The sequence below is a fragment of the Tauraco erythrolophus genome, chromosome 2, assembly GCF_009769465.1.
Source record: "Tauraco erythrolophus isolate bTauEry1 chromosome 2, bTauEry1.pri, whole genome shotgun sequence".
NCBI classification, from domain to species: domain Eukaryota; kingdom Metazoa; phylum Chordata; class Aves; order Musophagiformes; family Musophagidae; genus Tauraco; species Tauraco erythrolophus.
The window spans coordinates 22,325,006-22,352,509 of record NC_141466.1 but is presented as its reverse complement, the minus strand read 5'-3'; the positions used below and the strand labels follow the sequence as shown (position 1 = coordinate 22,352,509).

Sequence of the window (27,504 nt, the reverse complement as noted above, 5' to 3'; positions counted from 1 at the left end):
AGGGGAGCTGCGTTCTTGCTTACTTTTGGCTGCTGGAAAAATTACAAGCAGCTGAGTCCCTCCGCCAGACGGGCATTGGTAGTGTCTCGTTGTGTTTTATGAATGGTTGCTGCTGGGTAGATGGTGAGAACTCAGCTGGTGCAGTACTCGGAGTTTTTGAAAGCAAAAGTACGTGTGCTTTCATATGGTTTCATTAAAATAAATATTTCTGATTATTTTATCATTTTTAACTGAGTCTGCTAGTGCTGTGGGAAACAGACTTTGCAGTGGTGTCCCTCTTGAGAAAGACAGGGAGAAGTTGAGTGACACAGGTCCCCGGGGTAACTCTGTTGCAGAACCAGGAACTGGCATCTTGTTTTCCAGTCTCACTGGGTGTGATTGAGCTCTGGATTAAAATATCTGAATCACAGAAAAGTCTAGATTGGAAGGGACCTCTTGACATCGTCTGGTCCAACCTTTTGCCGAAAGCAGGGCCTTGGATTAGGTTATTAAGGTTATTAAGCTGAGGCTTAGCTATTTCCAGCAAAGGGAACTACACTCCTTCTCTGAGCTTCTCTGTTTAATTCTTCTCATAGTGAGCAACTTCTCCTCATGTCTGGATGGAATGTCCCCTGAAGCAGCTCAGGCCTACCACCTCCTGTCCCGTTCTCCATGCATCCTTGAGGAGAGACAAGCTCCCTCTTCGTGTATGACCTATGAACTCTGTAGGTGTCAGTTCTTGTGTTCTGCTAAAATAGTGTCTGTGTGCTGCAGGCCTCCCGCACCCATAAGGTGAATGCAGGGAGCCCATGTCAGAGAATGCCGTCTGATTCAAACATGTTCCCTCGTTGCGCTTGTCAGGTAGTAGATGTGACTTCCAGAGTCGACTGTCACTCAACTGGTTTTGACATGTGACAGAGCGGGATGTCACCTGCAGTGAAGATTCCCTTCTCGACTCCACAGTTTGGCCAAGTGAATGCTGGAGAAAGGAGTAAGAATCAGTCAAGATATATTTTTCTCTTTGTTGTGAAGTATTTATGGGCAAAGAAAAAAAAACATGTTTCATAACTCTCCTGCAAAAAACTACATGTGTTTGGAAATTGACGGATTTTGTAATATTCTCTGTGACTCCAACTGGTCTCATTAATGTAATTTGTAACTTCCAAAATAAACGTTTAGTGCAACCAGTGTCTGTCATTTTATCTTTTTCCCCCCCAAAAAATTTCTTACTTAACTTGATGATCATTTTATTTAAGGGTTTGATTCATCAGATTTGTCCTGGGATGTAGACTTACTATTGTACATAATTTATTAGGAATCGAGACAAAAATTTTCACTGCATCAAAATCAATGGTGAGCTCCTGTTGACTGTAACTTGTCCAACATTTTGCTGCTACAGTATAATATCAAAAGATTTATCAATATTTATTTCACTTGCTCTGATGATTATAATTTCATTTTCTATGAATGAAAATGCAAATCCATACCTAAATCATGCTAACTAGATAAGATTTTTGGGGTAGTGAACAGAAATTTAGCAGCTCACTAGGGATGTTTGAATTGCCCATTTCAGTGGGCTTCGTTCAGAGTGCCTTCCTCCTGCCTCGTGTGCCCGTTGTATCTTTGATTCATTTTCAGAGCAGCAGAGCCAAGTCCCAGATATAAGACCTGTCAATTATGATCATTTTGCTCATAAACAAATGAGGTCTGAAGTGAACATTTACTTGCTTTTCATTTTGTTAAAAAAGCCTTGTCAGTTCCCAATGCCTGTTATACAGAGGGTTTAAGAATACAGTATTTTCTGTGCTTCGTGCGTCTATAGCAGTCATCACAGAAAAGGAAAATGTTACTTCAGTTTTGTTGATACTGAAAATAGGGTTTTGTTACTTGTTCAGTGTTGAATAGTGTTTTCAGTGTGTCCAGGACTATAATTTGTAGTATCGTCTGCTGTAGCTCACACAGAGGAAATTGTTATTCAACCTGTGTGTATTCTAGGATAGTAGACAGGATAATTTGTCCTGTTGATTATGAATGTAAATATTGTTTTTAAGGCAATGGTAACCAAGAGTATTTTTCCTATTTACAGAGCAAGCTTTACATGGAAGGATTTAGAAGCCTAAAAGAAGGAGAACCAGTGGAATTTACTTTTAAGAAATCTTCCAAAGGCCTTGAATCAATACGGGTAACAGGCCCTGGTGGGAGCCCCTGTTTAGGAAGTGAAAGACGACCCAAAGGGAAGACAGTACAAAAAAGAAAACCAAAGGGAGATAGGTAATTACCTTACTTTGCTATTCCCCCCTTTTTTTTTCTTTGCAAGTTTTTCTTGAAATTATGTTTTGAGCATTTATTCATTTGTGAAAGGAAACCCTTCTATGTAAATTTACATGTAGCCTAGTAATTTGATTAAACTTATTAAGCTGTACCTACACAACTACATAAATCTCCCACTTGATTGGTTTTACTTGAGAAGGTTTTATTGAATTAGAAGGAGCCTGCAAAGGAATGTATTAGTATTTTGAAAATTTGCTGTTGCTCAGAAGGGAGGTCAGTCTGAATACAGGTGAAATAATGTCACATTTAGGTGAGAATTGTGTATGCTAAAGAGACTATTGTGTGCAGTGGGGTTTTAAACTGCGCATCAGTAGTTTCATACAGAAGAAAATGTAAGTGGTGCAGTCGGAGTTGAGATGTGTATAATTTGATTGATTATATTTTCACTTGTTGAACAGAGCATCAGAGGTTTCCAGAAGTTTTAATGCCTCGTGGTCTGAAGAACTGTTGTAATAGTATTTTACAAATTCCAGGTTAGTCTTGAGAGCTGCACTTCTTTGTATACAAGTGCAGCAGTCTGACTTGCACTGTTTCACTTTACTTTCTGCCTCTGATGGCTTGGAAAAGTTCTGTAATCCTCTTCGCTACAAAACGTCCTGCACCTAGTTCCCCAAGGACAGCCTTCCTGCCCAAAAGCTCTTGTATTTAGGTGAATCTTCCTTTTTCCTCATGGTATTGCCCAGTGCAGTAGCTGTAATGACTGAAATCAAGGGTAATATATAGTTTGTGAAAGATCCTAGTAAGAACATCCATACAGCCAAGTTTTGCCTGCATTATTTGGTGTATGGCATGACTGAGAGGTGGCTCTCTTCCATTGCAAATTCTGAAGCAAAGAGTAGCTTCGGAAAGAGGGGGCCACCTGGAAAGACAGTGTAGCCCAGCCTCAAGAAATGGCCTTTGCTGGTTACAGATGAACTCCACTTGTCCCCACCTTTGTTAAAAGCTTCTTTTTTTCCCCCTCTTTTTTTTTTTTTAATTAAGGACTGGAGACAACATGATAGTTGTCCCTCTTTCACCTTCTTTGTAAAAGCTACAGGCCATGAACAAAATTTATTGCTGCTGTAACAGATCAGAGTCCATAACCACAACAAGGAGAGACTTTGTAAGCCAGACAAAGCTTTCTTTTTGATTGCTCACCATATCTGGCCTTTCGGAGTTGTGTTGCATGCAATGGCTGTGAAAAATCTTTTTTTCTTTTTTTTTTTTTCCTCTTCCCCCCTCAAGCCTGTCTTCTAATATAGTCCTTACTTAAATAATTGGTTTTCCATGAAGTGTAATTACTAATCTGTTTAGGGTATTAGAGTTACCATTGTTATTGATGTTTCATACTATGGTAGCAAATAAAGGCCACAGTCATGCAGTCACGATACTGCTATCCTCCTGGGTTTTGCACACGTATATGAAGACAGACAGTCCTTGCTTCAAAAACCTTGAAATTTAAATGGACAGGTTGTAAGTAGACCAGAGAAGACTACATATTGAAGGAGACGGAGATTTGAACAAATGTAGATGTCTACAGTGCACAGTGTACTCAATGCAGAGGAAGCTGTACTGTCAGAGTGCAATTCATCTCATCCTAGGGAAGCATCTAAAATATTAGCGATGAATCTTGCCTTGTGGGTGTTTCTTTTCAGGGACTTACAAAGGCAGCCTAGCTCCAATGATGTAGATACTTCCCTTACAAGTCTCTAAAGCTAGACGAGATAAATCCTACTTTCAGTGGTGTTTTTTCATAGCTGAAGCATAGAAAAAAATTGAGCAGATATACCCTAAAAACAGTGCAGAGGGGTGATCCATGAGTCAATGTGCTCTTTCATGTTCACTTGCCTTTAAAGAAGGAAAAAATCAAAATTGAATAGAATTAACTTGAATATGAAAACGTGGGCAGAAACATCTACCCACTTCTGTCTCAAAATTCTTATGCTTAAGTCATAAGACGCCAAAAAAGTCTGGAATTTGAAATGTCTGAAGTAGCATTGACATTGTCACTCAGTGAGGAGCAGTGGTTTTGCTTGAAGGAAAATTTGTTTTGATTGAACACCCAGCCAATAAAAAAAGTGCATCTCCAAAGAGTAGTAGAAAATTTCTTGAAGATTGCTGTTGTACTGTGAGAGCTGCCCGTTTATGAAAGCTACTCCATGTTCTTGTGTTTGTCTCTTTTCTACATTATCAGTGTAACAATGTGAGGGCTGAGCCTCACTGCGTCCCTTTAAATGGATCCCATTTGAATGGATACCATGACTCTCTTAATGGTGTAGGCAAGATTTAAGGCAGAAGGGAAGACTGACAGAAAGAGTTAGAGATAGCAAAGGTGGGAAAAAGAAAGGGAAAAGCAGCAGTATACGCGAGGGGAGGGAAAGTCATGACACTGAGGTTACCAATTACTGATGCTTTTTGGTAGATTTTGTGGTGCTTCCACAATAGATTCGGAGCCTCTGTAATTTGCAGAATATTGTTGCTGTGGGGACCTTGCTATGATAATATTTCCCCTTCAGAGTTATCGTGGGCCACATTAATTTTATAACATGGGTGAGAAGACTCCGTCATTGTTGGTGATATTGGCTGCTTCAGCATCTTTCTCAGCCAGCATGCCAGTACAAGGAAGAGAAAGTCTTTTGTGGTTCACCGTGTGAAATGAAACTGTGGCTATAAGCAGCCTGCAGGCTTTAGGTTCCCAGACCTTACTTTAAGCTATTGTAATATCCATATGTCTTATGTATATATTTTTCCACAGTGTCTAGAGTAACCTGGGCTAGAGGGGAGACTTCTAAATAAGACTTGGCTGCAATTTGTGTCTGACAAGTGCTGGGTTCAGAAGAGGTGTTTTATGGCAGAGATGCCCAGTGGCAGCTCTTGGGGCTGATCTCTACCCAAGTAAGCCAGGGGGTGAATTTGCAACGCGTCACACTGCGGCAGGTTGCGGCTCCCTTCGTAGGAGCTCTTAACACATGCCAAACACAGTGTGTTTTGCACAACTTTGACAGTGAGCTGACACAAAGGCACACTATGCCGCTCTCTAGGAATGACCGCAGGGAGCTGTTGCAGAAAGGATGAAGTACTTTGAATTCATACCTTAATCACCTGCTCAGTAACTTGTAGACAAGTCAGTGTCTTGATTTAGAGTAGAATAAAAGAAATCAGAACCTAGCCCACTATCTCAGAATAAGGTTTGGAGGAAGGGAAAAAATTTATGCTCTTTATTTTTTTTTTTTTTTAAATCCATCCACTCACAGTGTTTGTATGTGACCTAAAATGAAAGTGGATAAAGGACCATTCTATCAGTTGTAATTTTTTTAAGATTATTTTTATAAATTTATATAGCTGGGAAAATATTATTTAGTGCAATGTATATTTAAACAAATTTGACCTACAGGCCTACGGAACAATATTAACAAAGAATATGCATGATGTTCACAGGACTAGAAACTAGAATTATCTTTGGGACCCATAATCTGTAAATATTCGTAATAGGAGCTCAAAGATGGATCTTTTTTCAGCAGAGTGTCTATAGTGTTGTATCTGCTCGGCTTGGCACTTGCTTCATGTGGAATGTTTCAGGGGATGACAAGGTTTTTTTTCTTTTTTAGTTTTGAAGTATTTACACCAAAATGGAAGCAACAAAATAAAGCAAGAAGGAAGGTACAAGGAAGAAATAATTAAGGGTATAGTGTATAGCTCCATCTCCCACTTCTAATTTATGACATTTCAGTCCTATGCTACCCTCCCCTAACATCACACTTGTGGCAGGGAAGCTTTCTAGCACGGGTGACCTGTATCAGTAAGTGGTTTGGATTTAAAGATGTAATAAGTGAGCAGTATGTTTTGAGATTTTGGGTTTGACATGAAACATTCACTGACTTGGTTTGTAGCACAGCCCTGCAGGTAAACGGTGAGGGAGTGAGATGGGAGCTGCTGGAAATGAGGGAGCTTAACGAAGCATTGCCACTGGATAAACGGTGACGCTGAATTATGTTCTGGGAATGTGGCCAGTGAAATAGCTGTGTATTTATAGCTCAGTTGGCTAAATGGTAATAAGCACTGCAGCGTTGCACTAACACTTCAAAAACCTTTTTTCCAATGTAGACATCTACAAAGGAGAGACAACTAGAAAAGAAGTGGTTTTGTGTTAAGATGTAATAAATGGTGTTTGTCAGTAGCTCTTGGACATGACCAAACACATAATTTTCAAATGAAGAAAAACATATTTCTGAACCATAGATTGGGTGGAAATACAGCCACTTAGGGAAGGGGGGCTGTAATTAAATAATATAATACTTCCCTGATGAACTGTCATTTACAATTAGTTTGTGTCTGAGTCAGAAAACAAATTTAATATCTGAAGATGATCTGAAGTCAGACTATAGTAAGAAAATCTTAAAGATCTTCTTTAAAAGCTCATGATCTGCACAAACAGCTACTAAACCAGTGTGATGCAGGCAGAGACGATGGCATGGTGGAGTGTTGTGGAGGACGTTTGGATTAACAGGGCTAGGAGAGCTAGTTTAGGACAGCAAAGTTACATGATACAAAGTCACTTCAAACTTGAGATTATATGAATTCCATCTCTACTGACTGAATCACGCTCAACTGTATCATTTAATTTTCATACAAAAGCCTCCTACGGCTCAAGCCAAGCAGATTTTTGTGAAGGAGTCGTGAGTAATGGGAGTGGTACGGGCTGGGAAGGAGAGCCCTGAACTAGTACCAATATGGGAGAAGCTCATAAAAACCATGCTTAACAGGCAGATGGGGCCAAGGTGGATTAGGAAAGCCTGCCAGAGTCCCTTTGCCCGAGAGCTGGGAGGCAAGGCCAGGCTGGTGGTCACCACACACAGCTACACCTCAGGGTGCATGTCCATTCCTGCCCTTGGCCAGCCCTGGGGACCCGCTTTGGGCAGGTCCTGAAGAGCACCAGGGAAAAATGGGAGGCAGAGGAAGCAAGAGCGCCCAGCCGTCCAGAGAAACAGATGAAAAGTTCAGGGAGTTGTCACCTTTGGCACAAAATGGTGTCAGCATGTCATTGTCGAAGGGCTGAATTTTCCTATTCCTCTCCAAGGTAGATTGTGTTCACAGCTCCACCGTTTTCTAAAGAGAAAGCTGGCACAGAAGTAATGCAGAAGTTGCATGGCATTTACATAGGTTTCTTAAAGATACAGCCTTAAAAAGGACCTTACTAGAGGGTGGTGTTCCAGAAATTAAAACGTGAACACCTCCTCCCTGACTCTTTCACCTGGTTTTAGATGGTAAGAATTTTCTTCTTTCCAGTGTTCATTCTTGCTTTTCCCATTTTTCAAGCATAGGGCATTTTCTTGGCTGTTTGCTTTTTCAGATCACAGTGATTCTGTTGGGTGTTTAGTTCCTCTTTCCAGTGAAGTTTGAGACCCCTCACAGGCTTACAGACTGCACAGACCACTGTAGTTTTTGTTCTCTTCCATGAAAACTGCCATATGAAATGAGGTCCCTCTGGTCTACTATCCTGTTTCCAACAGGAGCACGTATTTAAGGAGAGATTTTCAATCTCTGGCAATTAGTGGTTTAGTAATTTCTTCAGCATCAACACCTAATCTGCAAAAGACAATTAGATGGTGTGTTAAGTACCGAGTTGCTGGATACAACATCCTCTTGGATCCTCAAGCAAAATTTGAGATTATTTGTGCAGAGTTTTCTATAGTTAATAATTTTCACATATAGACAATAGGCTAGAAAGGGGGATAAACAGCAGACTGCGATGTGCTTTCTTACATGATCATCTTATTGGTATTTGCTGACTATGCCATAATAAGCCACTGAACTAGTATGAACTGCTTGTAACAGGACCAGCAGAAGACTGCTAGATTTTAAAAAAAAAAAAAAAAGAAAAAAGGAAAAAAAGGAAAAACTCAAAAAGCCTGAGAACTTTGCAGTACATTTTCCATAATTGCTCTTTTTTTCAGGCTGACAACTTTTTGGAAGGTTTAGCAACAGTTTTGTTTTTTCCAAGAGTGGGATAAAACCAGAGGGCTTTATTAATAAGGTTAAAAAATAGTTAGCTTTTAAAAATAGCTGCCACTTGGTGCTATAGATCGGAAGCTTGAAAGCTGGGTTGGAGATGGATCTCTAGGGCAGGGTGTTAATCTTTCCTCGTCTTTGTATGCACCCATCCAAGTCTAAGTTAGAAGCCTCTGAAAAGTCTTACTGCATATATTCATTAGCCAGCCCTTGTTAAAATCTTTACATCATCCATCTGCCTTTAAGGGAGCTCAGCAGCCACAGTTTCCTGCATACCAAACACACGACATGCTTCCAAGACTTGGTCTGTCCAGCCTGATGAGAACAGAACATAGATCTGAGATGACTCAGATCATAGAATCATAGAATACCAGATTGGAAAGGACTTCAAAGATCATCTGATCTAACACTTCTTAGCGAAAGCACGATCTAGACAAGATGGCCCAGCACCCTGTCCAAACGAATCTTAAAACTGTCCAATGTTGGGGAACCTATGACTTCCCTGGGGAGATTATTCCAATGGCTGATTGTTCTCATTGTAAAAAATTTTCCTCTTGTGTCCAATCAGAATATCCCTAGGTAAAACCTGCACCCATCACCCCTCATCTTTTCCATGTGACTCCTTGTGAAAAGGGAGTCTCCATCTTCTTTGTAGCCACCCTTTAAATACTGGAACATGGTGAAAAGGTCTCCCCTAAGCCTTCTTCTCTCAAGGCTGAACAAACCCATTTCTCTCAGCCTATCCTCATATGGCAGGCTTCCTAGTCCTTTGATCATCTCTGTGGCCCTTCTCTCGACCCTCTCCAGTCTGTCCACATCTTTTTTGCATAGTGGCGACCAAAACTGAATACTGTGTTCCAGGTTTGGCCTGATAAGCGCTGCATAGAGTGGGATAATGGCTTCTTTATCTCTCCTGGTGATGCCCTTGTTGATGCAACCCAACATCCTGTTGGCTTGCTTTGCTGCAGCAGCACACTGTTCACTCATATTCGTCCACCAGGACTCCCAGGTCCCTTTCCGCAGAGCTGCTCCCCAGCCGAGTAGATCTCAGCCTGTGCTGTACTCCTGGATTATGTTTTCCCAGATGCACGACCTTACACTTGTCCTTGTTGAACTTCGTAAGATTCTTGTTAGGCTACTCTTCCAGCCTATTCAGGTCTTCCTACATGGTGGCTCTCCCTTCTGAAGTGTCCACTTCCCCACTCAGTTTGGTATGATCAGCAGACTTCATCAGAGTGCACTTGATCCCATCATCCAGATCATGGAGTTTAGTATCTTCTTTAGTTATGAAGATACTAAACAGTGTTGGCCCCAGTATCGATCCCTGGGGAACCCTGCTTGTGACAGGTTGCCTGTTTGAAAAGGAGCTATTTACCACCACCTCTGGGTGCAGCCTGTCAACTGGTTCACCACCCACCGTACAGACCATTCATCTAGACCATAATGCATCAGTTTCTCAAGGAGGATGCTGTGGGAAACTATCTCAAAATCCTTGGAGAAATCCAAGTAGACAATGTCCACCGCTTACCCCACATCAACAGAGCTGGTTACTTTGTCGTAGAAGGTGCTCAAACAGTTGGAAGCCAGGATACAGAGCCAAAAGATCAGTACTCAAATGTTGGAGCTAGGTGTAGGAATGGTTACATTTCTGCGTTAACAATGTGTATAATATTAGAAAAAAAGGTTTTGTCTTTCAGAAGACATGTAGAAGTCCCATTCCAAATTTCAGATGTAGAGAACATTGTTTAATTTGCAAAACCAAGTGCTCGTAGTTAGATGCAGGCTACAAAGCTTGTTCCGTTACCAGCTGCACTGCTTCTGAGACCAAGATCAGTTAAGAGTTATTTTGGGGTACCCAGGCACGCTGTAGTATGCTGAGCGGTGATAAAGGCAATTCCTTGTTCATTTGAAGGGCAGTTTTCTGGTTTCACGTATTTTTAGCTACCAAATTCATCACAAGGCAACTTGAAAGTAAGGACTTGTTTCAGATCCCGCGTTGCTAGTGAACTTGCATGGCCACGCGGTGTTTCAGTCTGCTCACTTGGGTGCAGGCAGGAATTGGGCTTTGCAGTTAAGCACACAAATCAACAAAACACATGAAAATATGTGCTGCCTTTCTATCAGATGTGCCTTCTGGTAGGGCTATTTACATGCTTCAAGTGAATGCAGATTTCTGTGCTAAAGTGAGAGCTAGGAACCTGGTGGCAGTGGTACCACCAAGTGATACCCAAGCCTAATTTTCTTCACTGGGAGCTTGTATAAAGAACAGAGCAGAGCCTGAATAAAGTTGGGTTTGATATCTGTTTATATGAGTGCACAGTTAAGAAGAGATAGGCCCCAAATTTTTCATGGTGTTTATAATAAGAAATCCAAATTTGATGCTAAAGTAAGTAGATACAATTATGAAAATGTACAAGGAACAGATGAAGTGAGTAGGAAGGTGTCGTTTTTATACAGCCTCATGTAGAGTAAAGCTGTCCCTGCACAGCAGATGGATTTCTTAAGTACATACACTGTTTTCAGAATGCAAAATATTTTTCTTTAATAGGTTGTCTTCTCAGGCCTTGTATTTTCTGAGTATTTCACGCCCTTTCATCAGGGGAGGAGCTCTCTCTCCTATACAGTAAAATACCGGTATATATTCATGTCTCTGCTGTGGTGTACTGAGACGTCTAATGATCACTTAAAGTCTCACGTTTGGGACTGGGCAAGAAAATGGCTACAAAAAGTATTACAGGCAGTTGAACTGTTTTAATATGCCTGGCTGCAAACTGCAGCAGGCTGGGAGCTGCTTCATAAATGATGAAACCACGGGTCAGCAATGTGTAGGAGAAGAAAGGGGGTAACCTTTTGAACCATCCCAATTTAATCTGCTGCTGTTCTGGTCAGCTTCTAAGATCCTCTTGCAATCAGAGGAGCTTATGGTGATATTTCATACCATATGCTTATGACTGTAACTCTTCTGATAGGACTCGCTCGTTTTTATGTCAGTGAGACAAGTGTATACTTTACTGGTGATGGATTTCTTTGTTTTGAGGAGATTTTGAGGCAAAGCGGAGAAGTTCATCTCTTTTAGTCACTTGAATTAACATCTTTGTATCACAGAAGATTCAAAAAATTAATTAAGGATATGCTGAATAAAAATTATTTGGTTATGCATTTTGTATATTCTTCAGACAACTTAGTGAATAATCAAAACAGTAATGTTTCTTTCCATAAGAAAGAAGACAGTTAAGATCACTGCTGGAAAACACATACTCTTGCATACTTCCTTGGCATCTCATGAGAGCTTATTTTGCACAGAGCATATACACTACCGAGCACAGTGCTTTATAGTGTTAATTCAAGAAGAAAGAACTGCCAGCTTTATGAACATGTAGCAGCTGCTTTTTTCTGGTCCTGTAGTTATGATTCCCTATACTCAAGGAGTTTAGAAGCAAGAAAGAATTGAGAATTTTGGACAATTTAACAGAGACTATGCATAACTTCAGAAGAGTATATGTTAAAAGTATTTTAGTAAATAATTTACAAAACATTTCTGTTTCTAAAAATCTTCCTAATATAACTGGCATCTTCTTCCTTAATTCAAACTTCTCTTGCTGTTTAATTTCTTGCTACTATACTACTTTCAAGTAGACAAGAACAAACAAAAAAAGTGCATCTATTTTCAGGTCCCAACTCAGTAAATACTTAAGATTGTGCTTTAAAAGTAGTAGGGAAGAGGGCATTATTTGAAAAGATTTCCCTGATGGTGGAAATTTCGTTTTAGGCTGATGTTGACCCTGACCTATAGACTGCTGCTTTTTGCTCATGTGCTATGCTATAGCTGTCAATGAACTGGGAACAGAAGTGCTTGCAGGACGAATTGTCTTTTTAAAAGATGCACGCAGTCTGTGCTGCATTTTACTACAAAAATTTTCAGTGTAAATGCTTAAACCCCAAATCCTTTTTATTTTACGAAGACAGTTGCATTTCCTTGCTTTTCTTGATGTGTGGCACTCGAGCATCACCTAGCAAATGTACTCAAAGCATGTAATAAACATATAACACTAAGGAAAGATGATAATGGTGATTCCAGATGATGGAAAAATTTGCCATGTATCTTGGCCTGTTGAAAAAGGTACCAAGAACTCAAAAGTTTGGAGAAAACTGAATTATAGCTGCCGAATCAGATATTCCCAAAACATTGCCTTTGATTTAGCACTGTAGATGAATCTGAAGCTCTTCAGAAGGAATGAAAGTTCTGGAGCCCTTCAACTTCAAATTAATAAAGTCTGTGCAGTAATATAATTCCAAATCGCTACAGCTGTTTCTTTTATTAGCTGTGGCTTCATGTTTCTGTCCTTGACACTTAAAGATCAAACCTACTTAAAGATGAATCATTTAAAAATGTGAATTTACTTCAATATCTTATTTTGTCAAGAAGCTTAGCAGCTCGTTATATAAGAGGAATGTGTCACAGAGGTAGTCATCTCGGTAGTGGTGGTGCAGGCACGCTGCTGCTATTCCCACCGCGCACACCCCCCACCTCCCCAAGGGCACCTATGGTGTGCTAGAGCACTTCTCAAGCAGGTAATAAGACACAGGCTATCTCCTGAAAGAAATCATGGGTTTAAGGGCATATTTACACCAGGAGAGGTAGGCTTTTTTGGGGAAAAAAAAGTACTGATTTAAGCCACCCCTACACAGCAATGTGGCATCCTCCATCCAGAAGTAGCAGGACTGAGTGGGACTTTGCAGTTGTTTCTTCTGGTAATGGGAAGCTGTTCAGAGACGAGATTGTGGAGCTCAGAAATGCTCCTGTGATGTCCATAATCCCTCAGGCAGGGTGACAGGAAGATATTTCTAGGGCAACGGATAAGGAGAAGATCAGAAAGGAGCAAAAATATGAAAATACAGACACAAGGGAGATGAGGAAGGAGAGGGAAGAGAAGGGTTTGGGGAGGGGAGCACAGACCATTGAAAATGGTGTCAATTTGAGAAGCACAGAGTTTTCCCGGTCTCCAAATAGTCGCCTCAAAGCTGGTAGTTTGAGCACTCTTCAGGGAGTGGGGAGAAGCCTGAATCCCCTCAGGCACAAACAGGGATCGAATCAAAGTTTCCTCCATTTTGAAAGATTGCTGCAAGTCAAGAGCTAATGTACGAGGAGCTGAAGCGTGAGCGGGAGCTGAGCTCCTCCTTTGCAGCCCTGCAAAGGCTGAGGGGATTCCAGCGGATCTGGCAGGGTTGATCTGAAATGGGACTTTTTGCAGTGGTCTGCTTATTGTATGTTCCTCATTTACCAGGTGACAAATGTGACGCATCTGGAGTTTGTTTTGCAGAATCACCAAATGCTCCCAGCTCTAACAGTTGCTCTGCCCTAAATGTACCGGGTGCTATAAAATAGTAACTGTTCTGTGGGCTCTGATGTTTCAAACTGGGCACTTAGAATGAGGCTCCTCTGGAAAACAGCTTTGGCTTTTTTCTTGTGCTCCAGAATCCTGTGCGTTTTCTTAAGACCAATTAAACCACGCAATTTCCTACAGCCATTGCAAAGTAATTAATATTTGTAATGCATGAAGCTATCTTAGTAAGAGCCCCAAAATCAGCACTTCTGTGTTGGATTTAAGATTTAACTGGATTTAGTGGTGAGTCTAGGCGTTGAATTGAGTACGCTAAAGAAGTGTACAATAACTGTCTTACATTTCATGCAGCAAATGCGAAAAGGTGGGGTAGGAGAACTTACATGTCATCGTATGTTTCATAAGCTGTTACTACAGTGTAAATTGTTTCCTTCTTTTTTGAATGCTGAATTCGTAGGTAAGGGGTAGAAATTAGCCTGAACGCTCCTCTGACTAGCGGCTAGGCTTGGGGTTTGAGCTGGTTTTTCTTTGGAACCGTACTGTGACGCTGTAGATGAGGATGAAGGGGCTGGTTTCACGGAAGAAATCGCACATCCATGTGCAAGAGAGAACAAAGGTGGCCGTGGCCGAGCCGGAGGAATAGCGAGTCGAGGCCGGTGTTATTGATGGAGTAGAGGGAGCTGGGTTTGCTCAGTAACAGACCTGAGGAACAGTTAAGGAGGAAAGAGTTGTGAAGGGTCACTATGAAATATGGGAGTGAGCTAAACAATTTCTTTTCTTTGATCTCCATTCATTTATAATCTTATTGGTGTTGAGTCTCCTGGCACTAGAACTTTTACACTGAATAGCTGAACGTACAGATATTGATTTAAATTGCACTAGTCTTGTACTGAATGGCTTTCTTTAGCCTAGAAGTTACTTGGAGTTTTACTCTTTTAGCTGCTGGACAGTTTAAATGCTAAGCATTTAATTTACTTCAGACAGCTCTGAAAACAATAGCAAACCACAGACTGCTCTTATTTCATTGTCTGCAATTAATGTTGCAATAGCCTTTGCATCAAAGTTTAACCAGAATGCTTTGATTTCCTCAGTGATAAATGGGTATCTTTTGACCAATATAAAAAGCTGAAATAATTCAGTGTTTCAAATTCAGGTTCAGATTTGCTAGTGTTTAAAATTAGTACCTCTGTTTTTTTGTTGTGCTAAACTAATAATGTAAACCAAAACAATAGAGAGCGTGTATGTCAGTCTGTGTCTGCATAACAAGACAAGTTCTATAAAATTATGCAGTAAAATTTCTTCCGTTAATGGGAGGGAATCATCAGTAGTTGACAATAGGATTAGAAATTGTATATAGCTCAGATGTAAGGAAAAGCCTATTTATTAACCTATTTAAAGGTTCAATTGTATTCTTTTTCCTGAGCTAGTTGTTGTAAATCACTTATTTCTAGCATATATATGAAAAATCATTAATTTCCTGTTAATCAGACTCATTTTTCCATATTTTTGTGCTTTGATATATTTTTGGAGAATCATGGTTAGCTGCTCGCATAATTAATGCTAGGAATATGTGCCTACGTCTCCTCTTAATAATTACTAAAAATATGTGAAGCAGTTCAGTTTTCTAAGTCAAAAAAGGACCCGCAGAGTGTTTTAATTTACTTTTTACTAAATAGTTCAATGGGATTTTATGTTATTAAACATGGGAGTATCATCAATCACTTCACTTTTAGAATTTTTGACCTTCTGGAGATTGTGTAACGTACAAATTTTACTTGGAGTCAGAAATAATTTTATCGAGTGATTCATTCTTGTTATCCCTGTATTTCTAACTCACTGGAGCCTCATGAAGTTATCTTTTTCCTTTACAATCTATACATTTCATTTATGCATAGAAAAGAAACATCTGGCTTTTTCTTAATGAGAGCTGTATGCTCATTGACCAAACAAGCAGCAAGGAATCTGTTGTATGGCTGATTATGGCAAGAAAATGAGGTAGTAGTCTCACTAGTAATCAGTAAAATTTGTATAAACTGGTGCTGTTTCATTTTTTGAGTTAGCTAATCTCATACTTTCACACTTAGAAGAAAACAAATTGTGTTTAAAAATGCCTGATGTGGAAAAGTGCTACTTTCAAAGGTAGATGTTAGAAACATTTAAAACATACATATCTGTGGTTAAAGATGCAGACTCTTAATTCTCTCCTGTCTAGAGCTTTCTTTTTTTATCTTTGAAGTTCAGTCATTATTCTGTGTCAATGCCATTGGTTTTATTTATTTTTGTGTGCTACAGAAATGAATTTGTATTGTTTAGATCCAGTCTTTTTAGAATATTTATGAATGTAACATATCAACAAGTTTATATTTTATGCAGCCTGTGGAGCCGGATTTTGGAATTTGCTTTTTTAGTGGTTCTTTTGTGGAAGAGAAATCTTTCAGGCATGAATTGATAGTCCAGATCTTTTGAGGTCTGTCTGTGCTAACCTATGACCTCTGTTCTTAGGAGGTCAACATCTGAGGGCAGGAGATTAAGGCAGTTAAAAGATTGGAATGGGAACTGGAATGGAAAAATTAGCCAGCACATTTTGGGTGGAAAACATCAAAGTCATCAAACAATTTGCTTATTTTAAACTCAGTTTAAGGGTAACAAGCTAATTGTACTGTGTTTGTTGACGCAAGCAATTTATATTATTTGAAGACAATAACGTTGCAAAATTTATTTTTATTGGAGAAACATAATGCCAGAGTAAATGCACTATGTATTTTTTATCCCAAAAGCTTTTGTGCAACGTTTTTTTAGGGTAATAATTCAGGATCTGATATTACAGTCTGTATGCACTTAATTAGCTCTGTTTCTTACAAACAGCAATAGTAAGTGTTGTGGAACCTGCATCTTGCTTCTGGTCTGCTGAAGGACCCCTTACTCTCATTGGAGAATACAGGTGCTCTAGGTACATGGGAAAAATTATTCCCATGTTAAAATTTCCTGGCTATGATGCTTAAAAACATTTGTAAGCATTTCTTTTTGTTACAGCTTTTCAAATGTGAATACCTTTCCTATGCAAACTTGTCACCAAGGAATGTTCTTTCATAGAAAATAAATTGATTTAAAAGAAAACAGCACTGCCTGTTTGTTCTTGTCTTTCATAGTTCAAAATTCATTAGTATGTGTTTTTAGAGGAATGACTTCATCTTTCATCTGTACAATTGATTTCAAAGTTGTTATTATCTAGAAGAAGACAATTTTCCACATCTGAAAATTATGCAAGTTCAAGGATTTGTGTAAGCAATCACATTTTTGTCTTGCTTGTTTAAAGTGCAAACAAAAGTGGTTTCAGTACCACATGCCAAAGCCAGACTAGTGTTTCAGTGTGCAAACCCACCTCGCAGGAATTAAAACGAAAAGTCGTGGATATCTCACAGCTCAGGCTCTGACTAATAGTGTATGGATTCTGGTACTTCTCCTCTAGGTAGGGCTACTAATTAAAGTACTATAAAATACAGCTAAACTCAAGCACACAGCTCTCTGTAAGCCTCAGTCTAACCTCCACTCGTTATTATTGTTCTTTTGATTGCGAAGGATATGAGATTTAAACCCCTTTGCAAGCTTGTAACTTTCCAAGCTATTCCTTCAAAGGCTAAAAGCTTCCTTTTTCAGATTTTAGCCCTGACTTGCACCTGAGGGGAAATTGAGCAAAATGATCACCATCGTTTCTTCCTCCTTTGTGGAAGGGAAAGGAGGAGTAGCTGTTGTGGATGGCAGCAGCCCATGGACCGTTCCCACAGACGCAGCCACTGCTCTTGTTTCCTTCCTGCTGTTTCACTGGGGTGGCTGGAGAAGCTCTACCAGCTGCGGGGGCTGCCGCAGCCGGCTGTGCCCCGCCACCTCGGCGGTGCTGCCAAGACCGGTGTGCTCTGCATCCCCGGTGGTACCGCCGCCACCAGCTGTGGCCTACGTCCCCAGGAGTACCGCAGGAGTAGAGGCAGGACCAGCCCTGAAGGCTGTTGTATCTTGGAGATCTGTTCCCCATTTTAATTCTTGGGATAAAACGAGGTGGCTTCTGATCAGCCATTTTGTGATTCTTGCTAGTCAGCCCTCCCTGTGGTTACAGAAGTCGGTAGGATCGATGGATGGAGAGCTAATTCTGTTTTACAGAACGGCTTTAGTTACCCCCTTACAAGAACATGTGAGTCATTGTGAAGGAACAGAGGACTTGTTAATGAATACAGGAAAAAAGTTGAGTGACTACAAAGATAGTGTGCCTGACACGACTTAAGATAACTTTCTTGTTTGCCTAAGCCCTTTCCGTACCTGCCTTCTCTACTGTCTGTTTAGGTAGTAAACTCTTCAATGCAGAATTGGTTTCCTTCTTCGTCCATACAATATTTAAAATCACTGCTGGTTTTAATTATAGTAGTAATTATGATTCTTGGCTATTTGAGTTATTAGGGAGCAGTGATACGCACACACATTTTTTAATCTGGAAGACCTTCTCCCTGGGATTTTTGTTGGGTGTGTGTACACTCTTGTTTCACGGTGTTCGATGAGTCAAACATGCTGTCCACAAACCTGCTTTTCTTAATGATCTTTTGCCCACCCCTTAAAAGTATTCTAGAGATACCCGAGATCTACAGATTGAAAACTGCTCTAGGGTGCTGCGTGTTTTTCATCCCTTAATTATCGGTGCTTTAGCTCTAAATGTACTAAGAACTGCCTCAAGTTTTTTGTGCGGTAGTTTGCAGGGCAGAGTGGGCTGCTTGATGAGTTTCAGGAAGGGGGAATTCAAAACTCAGAGAAGTTACAATTTCTGAATTATTTTGAAATGATATTTGACTTTTTATGATAAAACCCTGCTTTGTTTTTCACTTGATCTGTGTGAGAAATAGGTAGAGAATATATCCTGAGTTCCCTCACATATTCTTATCACAACAAAAAATTGCTGCAGAGCGAGACGAAACTCATCAGAATTGCTGCAAATAGTATTTTGAGGCTCATGTGCTTGTGAAGGTTGAAATTTCTGGCAGTGCAGCTGCGCCAGATTTCTGACTGCAGCCCCCAGTGCTCTTGGAATCAGTGCCTCCAAATGGACTCTGTAATTTGCCTCAGCTGAGTCACTTCCTCACCACGAACTGCCATAAAGAGATGATTTCTTCTGCTTTGCTTTCTAGGGTTTAGCCTGCACTGCCCCCCTCCTTTCCAAAATAAGAACTCATCAGAAAATACCTTTTGTAGTAATGCAGTCGAGTTCAGAGGGTTTCAGGAATCTGAATTGTTGGTGGCTTTTTTTGTTGAAGGGACTGTTGGGGTTTTTTTGCTCCTCCTCTGTTTCTAGCTGCTAATTTGAATGAGAAGCCAGCAAAGCAGCATGTTGGCTTTCTTTGTAAGTAGTGGCTATAGTTATTCCCAACTGCCAGATGAACTTGAATGTCTATGAGATACTTCGGATGATAGCTATTCATAAAATCTTTAGAAATGTATCGTAATATATCTAAGCTGTTACATCTCATTTTTCTTAGTGATGTACATTTTTGGCTTAATTCTTACATAAAATATGAATAAGTCAAATTTGAAAGCTTTTGAATTTGGCAGAATAATAATAGCCTTCACACTAGTGTAATGTTAAGAAGCATTTTGTAGAAGATTGACTTTAATTTTGAAGAGAAAAAAACGTATTAAACCTGTTGTATACATATGTGTTGTATACACATATATAGTATACGCATAAATGTATACACAGTAGATTTATGAAAGGACACCACAGCTGCATGGAAGAAAGTGGTTATGAAAAGCAAGATGACTTAATAAGAGATCATTTCAGAATGAGATGTGATGACCTCATCAATTAAAAAAACCCCAAACAAATAAACACAAACAAACATTTTTATAGTTGCAAGGTAAAACTGATAGGAACTATTTAGTGCTTCTTTCTTATGCTGACAGTTATACTTTCTTTCTATTCCAAATTTCCACCAGGTGAGCTTGGTACAGATAGTCATGTACCAAAGTGACACTGGGGAAAGTGGCAAATCCTGGCTTTATAACCCAGTTTAGTTTATTGCAGTGACTGGTAGCTAGGAGGCTGCATGACTGGCTTCTTCTAAAAGACGCTACATGCGTTGCATTGGTAGCACATCCTCCTCTGACCAGCCAACAGTCCCCAGTCTATGCCTGTGTAGTCACTGTGGCCACAGCATGTGTTTCTTTCTCCCGATTCTCTCTGCTGGTGCATCCTAGAGTGTGTTGGTCTACGTTATTCCCCTTTTGCACTATGAGGTATTAGTCAAAATGAAGCTATAGCAATATAGCTGTGTTAGCTTGCTGTCATCAGGCTGGCTAACAACAGAAGTAATGATGTCATGACATACCCTTTTTGCATCTACGGTCTTGCCAGGTAAGAAGGTCAGCAGAGTGTTTTCAGAAACCTGCAAAAAAATTCTTGAATGACAGATCATGATTTAAGACTGTAAGTGAAAAAGTATATGATTTGTAAAGTGGTATTAATGCTGGAAATTAATTGCGACACTGTATGCCCACTAATCACGGTAGTGGAGACATCCGGCTACTATAATGAGATGCTGTGTTGGGAACAGGATACCACCATGTTCCCTTTCTGTGGTAGCAGGTGGTAAATTTGCTTAAGCTTGCATATTTTGTTACACTGTAGAGGACTGCAGTTTGTGTGTGGCATATAAATCTGTTTTCATTTTCATTTAACTTGGAATTGTTTTCTTAAAGCAGATTTCCATTTAGTTAAAGAAGAAACAAAAGATTGCACAGGGACAGATTTAGGTGTAAAGATTTGAAACAAATCTGTTTGTTTGTTTGTTTGTTTTTAAAAAAAGGCACTGCTTTATTAGACTATAGTTGAAGCCTGTCAGTTTAAAAATCCTTATTTCCTTGAAGCAGCCAGCTGTGACCTCTGAAATGGTTCGTGCCTATCAGTATGTAAAAGCTGAATGTGACGATTAGGAGCAGACTTGGGATGGCAGTGAAGGTGGGGGCGTGAAGAACTGGAGATGAGGAGGAAATGTGGTAAAAGGGATCGCTGGATATGAGCTAGGTAGTTTGTGGGACTGGGGCTGACTAGATTAAAGGGAAGTGGTAGGTGGGCCAGGCTCACCTCTCCATGGCAGACAGAGGCAGAGCTGCTTCTGACCTGATTCTTTCTGTGGACTGGTGACTTCCAGTGCCCATAGACAGATCTTCAGCAGCATACTCCTGCCCCAAATCAGGGAGGCTGTAGTGCTCACCTTCCTTTGCCCCCTTTTTTTCCCCTAGAAAAGATGAGGAATAATCTACAGGGTAAAAGAGCCTCTCTGGAAAAATGATGAAGTCTGCACTCTGGTCAGGTCAGCGTGACAGGTAACAGGCACAGGCATGAGATACAGAACCAGCCGCTGGAAGTTTATGCTCTTGGTATTTGGCATACATGATTTACAAGGACATACAAAGGGGGAAATAAAAATCTCAGGATGTTCAATGCCTACATCGACAACAAGAAAGGATGGTGGGGAGGTAGGGGAAGGGCTCTTTACATTAGTGTTGGGTGATAGAACAAGAGGAAATGGGTATAAGCTTAGTCAGGGCAGATTCAGGTTGGATGTTAGGAAGTATTTCTTCTCTGAAAGGGTCGTCAGCCACTGGAATAGGCTGCCCAGGGAGGTGGTTGAGTGCCCATCCCTGGATGTGTTTAAGAATAGGGTGGATGATCTACTTAGCAATATGGTTTAATGGGGATTAGGGACGGTTGGACTCGATGATCTCTAAGGTCTTTTCCAACCTAGAAATCTATGAATCTATCTATGAATCTATGAACAACCTGAATGTACACATTTACTGCACGTTTAAGAACACCGTTGTTGACACAAGATATTTTAAGCTAACCCCCAAATCTGAAAGGAATCTGTCTTGAATCCCCTCCCCACAAGAAAGGATATGGCCTGAGGTTGGGCCAAGGCCAACTGTACCTTCCCCATCTGCTGAGGGGTACATCCAATCCAATTGCGTTCGGTAGGGGAAAGCTGACCTGACCAGACTGCAGACTTCATAATTCTTCCAGAGAGGCTCAAAAGAGTAAAAACTCTGTAGAAAGAGGCTGCAGCAGCATAGGCAGAATTAAGTTATTGGCATGTTCTGCCAAACAGGTCTCCAGGGCTGTATCCATTACAGCATCTTCAGGAGAACTCTCCTGGCTGGCCATACTGCTTGACCATCTTGGCAGCCTCAGCCCGTGGGTGTGTTTGGCAGTGTCATGAGTGCTGCCTGTCTGAAATACCAAGAGGGGGATTTTACAAGTGCCTGTCTTTTAGCATAACTGGGTCTTGGAACTCTTCCTCTTTACTGACATCCCTCAAGGAGACACAGCTAGTGTTGAGCTACATCTGGCCCAGGCTTGGCAAAACTCTCCCAACAATCACCCCAAAACTCTTCAGCCAGACTCCTACAGCTGTGCTTCACAAGCCCACTAGTTTTTTTTGTGAGTGACAAATGGTGCCTTTCAGGGTGTTTTTCCTCGTTAGAGAGACACTTTTAAGTTGAAAATACTATAAATTTCAGAAAGTAACACTGCACTGGTTTTAAGTATAAAGCATACTGGCTTTTTTGTCATTGTTGTTGATTCTTCTGCACTGCACTGTACAAGCTGAAGAAACAGGAATTTCCCAGGTACTAGACAACATTAACAGATTGAATCCCCATTCGTTTTTTTTTTCCTGTAGGGGAGCTGTGACTTTAAAACAAATGGATGTTGCCCCTGACTCTGCAAGCCAGATCTCTGCCAGGGTGCAGTTTCACATTACCGGGGCCGGCCGACTGCCGTGCCCCCCTGCACCCCCAGCCAGCATTGTGGTCCTCTCCCCTCGAGGTCACTGGTGCTGATCTAATCCCGCAGAGGGTCGGTTCAGGGAGTGTAACTGAGAGAAACTAATCCTGGGGAAAAAAAAAACGGTACTGAGGAGCAAACGGATAGGATGGTGGCAGAGCAGGGCATGCCTCTTGGTAACAGCTCTGCGTTTGGTGGGCTTACCTGAGTACGAAATGCCCAACAGGCAGCTGAACATGAAACACATTGTGCTTTCTGCTCGGCACAGGAGAGATGTTCCCTGCAAAATGGTGGTGGCTTTGTGGCCCCTGTAGTAGGAGCGATGGCGAAGTTTGCCCTCATCGGTGGCAGGTGATGATTTAAGAGCCGTCGGGGGTTCACTGAAGGAAAGCATCAGGAGTACAAAACCCAGCAGGAAGTTGGATTTGGCCTCCAAAAGGCCCAAGGTGTGAATAAGCATTGGCAAGACCTTGCAGAGGATTTGGAGAATGTCCTGGGCAAGGCCTTTTGTATTTGAGCTTCCCCTGTCGGACTGCCATGCAGATCTAAAGTACCAGATCCCGCTGCACACCCGTTCCCCACAAGAACGATGGTCTCTGCTTTTAGCAGGGCTGCAGCTTGTGGTTTTCCTGGCCAGAGGAAGCAAACGGCATGCGAAAAGCAAATCCTCCCTATTTTAGATGCTTTGGTGCCACTGCACCATTAACTTGTCTATTAAACTGTACGGTACCAGAAGTCAGTGACAGACTGTGAAGGTGAGCAGCGTTCCTCAGCTCCGCGCCCGACATCTCTGTGGGGCAGAAGGGCAACCTTTAAAAGCTGCAGTGATCAGGCTTAATTCACTGTTAACTTCTAGTTTGGCATTTTAGCATGGCAGAGCAGCACGTATGCAATGGTCATTTCTCACTTCCCTTCCTGCCTTTCAGCAGCTGCTCCTCAAAACTTGCAAACTGCAACCAGTAGGCTTGGAGGAGTGCAGCCCGTGGTGTAGTCACAGCTCTTCCTTCCCCACCAGCTTCCTCTAAGCAATCTGTTTGTTTTTTTGTTTTTTTTTCTGCTTCTGTTGCATTACTTTGAACTGCTGTGAATGATGCGAAGACAATTGGAGATATGTACTAAAACTCACATTTCCTATTGTAGTGTTCTGCAATTTCACATTGCTCAAATTATTTTAAGTGTTACAGTTTCAGGGTTTTACTTTAGAACTTCAGTGTACTAAAATGATAACCTGCCTTCTTCGTGACAAGGGAAAAATAACATAAATTTCACACATGGTAACAGAAACCATATTCTTTCAATCTAATTCCATTATATGCATCAGTTACAGAGTGTTTGTGTGTAATACACAAGAAGTTAATGTTTCAGGTTTCTTAAGAACAGTTCTTCAAAGGAAATTTTCTCACTGAATGGAAAGAAAGAATTATATAAAATCAGCACTTAAAGCTAGTAGTGCTGTAACACTGAAAAGCACACATAAGCGTCAGTAACCTTGTGAAACTCAGTATATAATTCAGTCAATGTTGTGTTTTCCAGGCTTCCAAAAAAGGAAAGCATATATTCCCTGCTATTTCCAGACATGCATGTTTTCCTAGTCTTTCCTAGGAATCAATGAGTTTTCAAAGCATTCATAAATACCAATCAAGTATAAAATACATTACAAAATGCTAATTTGCTGCATTGAGATAGCTAACTAGTTTTTTATTGCAAATCTTTCTATTACCTTTAGTTACCAGGAAAGTAAAACCTGGGGGAAAAAGAAAACAAACAAACAAAAATTCAAAAGAACAAGTTCATTTTTTAAAAATAATTTCTGATGAAGCTCTACAGAGACACCAATATTATTCAGAGTTCCTTTTATGCAAAGAGTGTGATATCTGCAACAAAAGTCCTGATTTATTGATGAGTCTCCTTTCTATAAGACAGCTTAAAGTTTTCTTGTTGTCATCATCATTAAAGGAAAGTTACCAGCTGAACTAGTTCATTCTACAAAACTTCATAGGAAAAATAATTTTGCAGCTATTTTTTCTAACTGATACACATGTGATTTTAACTCTGGTGGCAAGAGAGAGGGTGAGGTATGGAATTGCAGACAGCTGCCTCTGAAAGAAACAAAGCTTCAAGGAAGCTTAACATGCTGAAATCAAGGGGGGCATATAATCTCCATCCTAGGGTGCTAAAGTACCGAGCAACACGTCAGTTCAGGGTTATTAGCAGCTTTTGCTTTGGGATATAGACTTAGGGCTAAAGACTGCTCATGAAAGAAGGACATAAAAACTGCAGGCAATGGCAATCAAGCTGGTCTGATCCCAAATTATATATGACAGCCTTGCATCCTACTAATGGAGAAGACCTGGAAAAATCAGAAAAAGTGAGTGAAGTGCAATGTTAGTTTATCAGTTGTAAATCGTGCCTTACCTTATTATTGTACCTTACCTAGCAGTTGTATTTTGCTAACTAGATTATTTTCTTAGACAGTGAAAACGTACTAAAGGTAATCTGGCCTTCAAAAAGGATCTGTTACAGTGTGTGAGGGAAGATTAACAGTCAAAATAAGGTTTACCACATGAACTCTGAAATGGGTAAAAAATAGTTTACTAAGCCCAAGAGTTTCACGTGGTTTGGAATTAGAAATGTTTTTAGCAGCATAGTGAGTATAAAACTTCCGTGCCTTGTGCATTGTATCCCACTGAGCCACCTCGCAGCATCTAGGCAGCCTTCAAGGACAGCCATATTAAAGAAACTTAGGAAAGTTTGCACCCTGGTTGCACCCTGCTATTTATGTGAAAGATAAAGGGGTGAGGGACAGGATTTAAACTGACCTTCTTCCCACAGGGAGAAAGTAGAGGTTACCATGTCCTGCCTTTCCTGGTGGTGTGTCTTTCCTGTGGTTCCCCAGTTCATTGGTCTTCTCCTTTGGCAGCCAGCCGTGGTTGCCCCAAAGCTTTTATGTCAGGTTACAGGAACCCCAGGAAGGAGTTTGGCTGGCATTTTTCTGCTTTTGGGGAGCACACAGGAAGAGGGAAGCTGCTCTTCCCAATGGTGACTAGAGCAGCTTGGAAAAAGAAAAGAAGAGAGACAATCAGGTCTTTAACTCTCCACTCTGGTTCACACTAGAGCAGGCTCAGCGCTGCTGAGCTTCAGGTGCCTCCTGGCTCGTCTTCCCGAAGGCAGGTGGGCCAGCTGGGAACAGCAGGAATATAACATTTTTCAATGAGTAGCGTGTTTCCTACACCAGGTGGGGCACTGACCTGAGGATCTGGTAGGGGGATTTCCTTCCTTACTCTGCCAGAGTAGTACGAAAGCAAGTCCCTTTGAACTGGCCAGGGAATTTGCTCTAAGGTGTTGATTATGGTTTGTCATCCCTTTTAATAACATGATCAGCCCTAGTGTTGCAAAAGCCTCTGTGTAGTTTCTGTAACAACAGATAATTGTTTGCAGCACGCCTCTGATGTCATTCACGGGTCATGCTAACTGCATTGCCTTCAGGAGCCAGTACGTTAAAGTCCTCTCACAAAGAGGCAGGTGCGTTATTTCGTGTTTACTGGTGCAGTTCAGGCATTTCTGGCTGCAGGATCCTTTTCACGAGGTGCAGTTTGTTTTTCTGATGGCAGAGCCAGTGAGGAGGAAGGGCTGGAGGGATGGCTTCCCGCTTTTCTCATCCCATTCGGAACAGCCTGCACCACAACTGGAGTAAGCAGGGAGAACAGTACTCCCCTCTCCTGACTGCTGACACCTTACGATATCACACCACAGCTGGAACCTGCGAGGCAGCCAGCCATAGCCCTGTGGGTTTTTCACTACCTCTCTTACATCACGTGTTGCAGCTTTTCATCAGCAATGTCTGACGTTGCTGCGTCACAGTGCAGGCATTGTGAGATGTTATCTTCTACATCATGGCCACCGTGCAGATGGGTCCTGGCATGTAACAATTCACAAGCTTCCCCTTATTTCTCAGACTGAGGAGTCTGCTGTGGGCTACCTTTACTCAAAACTCCACTTGCTTCCATTTCATCAAAGGCACAGAAGAGGTCAGGACAGGGAAATTTGACCAAGTTTTCAGAAAGTGATGATGAGTAACAAAAATTATGCAGGCACAGTTTACGTGGGTTTGGTAGGAAAGAAATTATGACCTGCCTGTTGATTAAGTCGGTGATGATTATTTGTGTAATTAAGAACCACTGGGGCAGGGTCTGAGGCTCCAAGGAACGGAGAATCTGAGACTTTTTGATGGATGTTTGGGGGAATGAACCTGAGGTGGTGTATGATGTGCTGCATAGGACAGAGTTAGGGCTTGGTTTCACTCAAAAACTGACAGATCAGGATTTTAAGAAGGGCAGAGGAAGAATGGGGGAGTAGAATGGACCTGCTGCTGCTCCTAACAGCCATTAAAAAAATACAAAGCCAGCTGCTTTCAGAGCAGAGCTTGATCCTTTCAGTGCCTTTAACAGCACAGTATATATTCAGAGGAGGGGAATTCATGAGGCCCTATGGACCTACACCATGGCATTACACAAAAATGCAAACCCAAACAATGGGTGGCCTCAGCAGTTCCATCTGGCTCACCATTAGCAAGGTTAAAGTAAAGTGGGTTTCCTTGGCTCTGTCACACACAATTTACACTTCAGATGCTTTAACTTTGGAGCCGGACCGGAGGGAACACTGCTTGGAATGCACGTGGCAAGGGTCTCCTAACATGTGTGGTAAACACATTTGGTATTGATGCTCTTTGAAAGATACAGAGTAGTAGCATTTAGATAATTTGTAAGTACTATTTGGAAAGTGCAAGTTTTTTGGCTAAATCATTAAAAAAAAAAAAATGCCTGTCAACAAATTAGATTTCCAGTCAAAAATTGTTTACTCAAAATATTTTAAGGACATTGTAATATTAGTGACTGTATTCAGCTAGCAGCAGCAACTATTAGAGGCCTGAGCAATGTTACCATCAGCATTTCTGGTACAGTAACCTGAAAAGTCCAATCCACTTCTAAGCTGAAAGAGATATTGATGCACAGAAATTTATTCTGTTGTAAAGCGTTCTGCTTT

The 27,504-nt window shown here is 41.0% G+C and overlaps 1 protein-coding gene across 3 annotated transcripts in view; it reads left to right on the top strand.

The window, feature by feature from the left end:
- LIN28B (lin-28 RNA binding posttranscriptional regulator B) overlaps positions 1-27,504 on the top strand; it is a 91,974-nt gene that overhangs the window by 46,775 nt on the left and 17,695 nt on the right. For all 3 annotated transcript variants that reach the window (XM_086608152.1, XM_086608151.1, XM_086608150.1), the window contains exon 3: positions 2,066-2,250. In XM_086608152.1, coding sequence (XP_086464278.1) covers positions 2,066-2,250 — 185 coding nt within the window. The remainder of the gene's footprint in view (positions 1-2,065; positions 2,251-27,504) is intronic.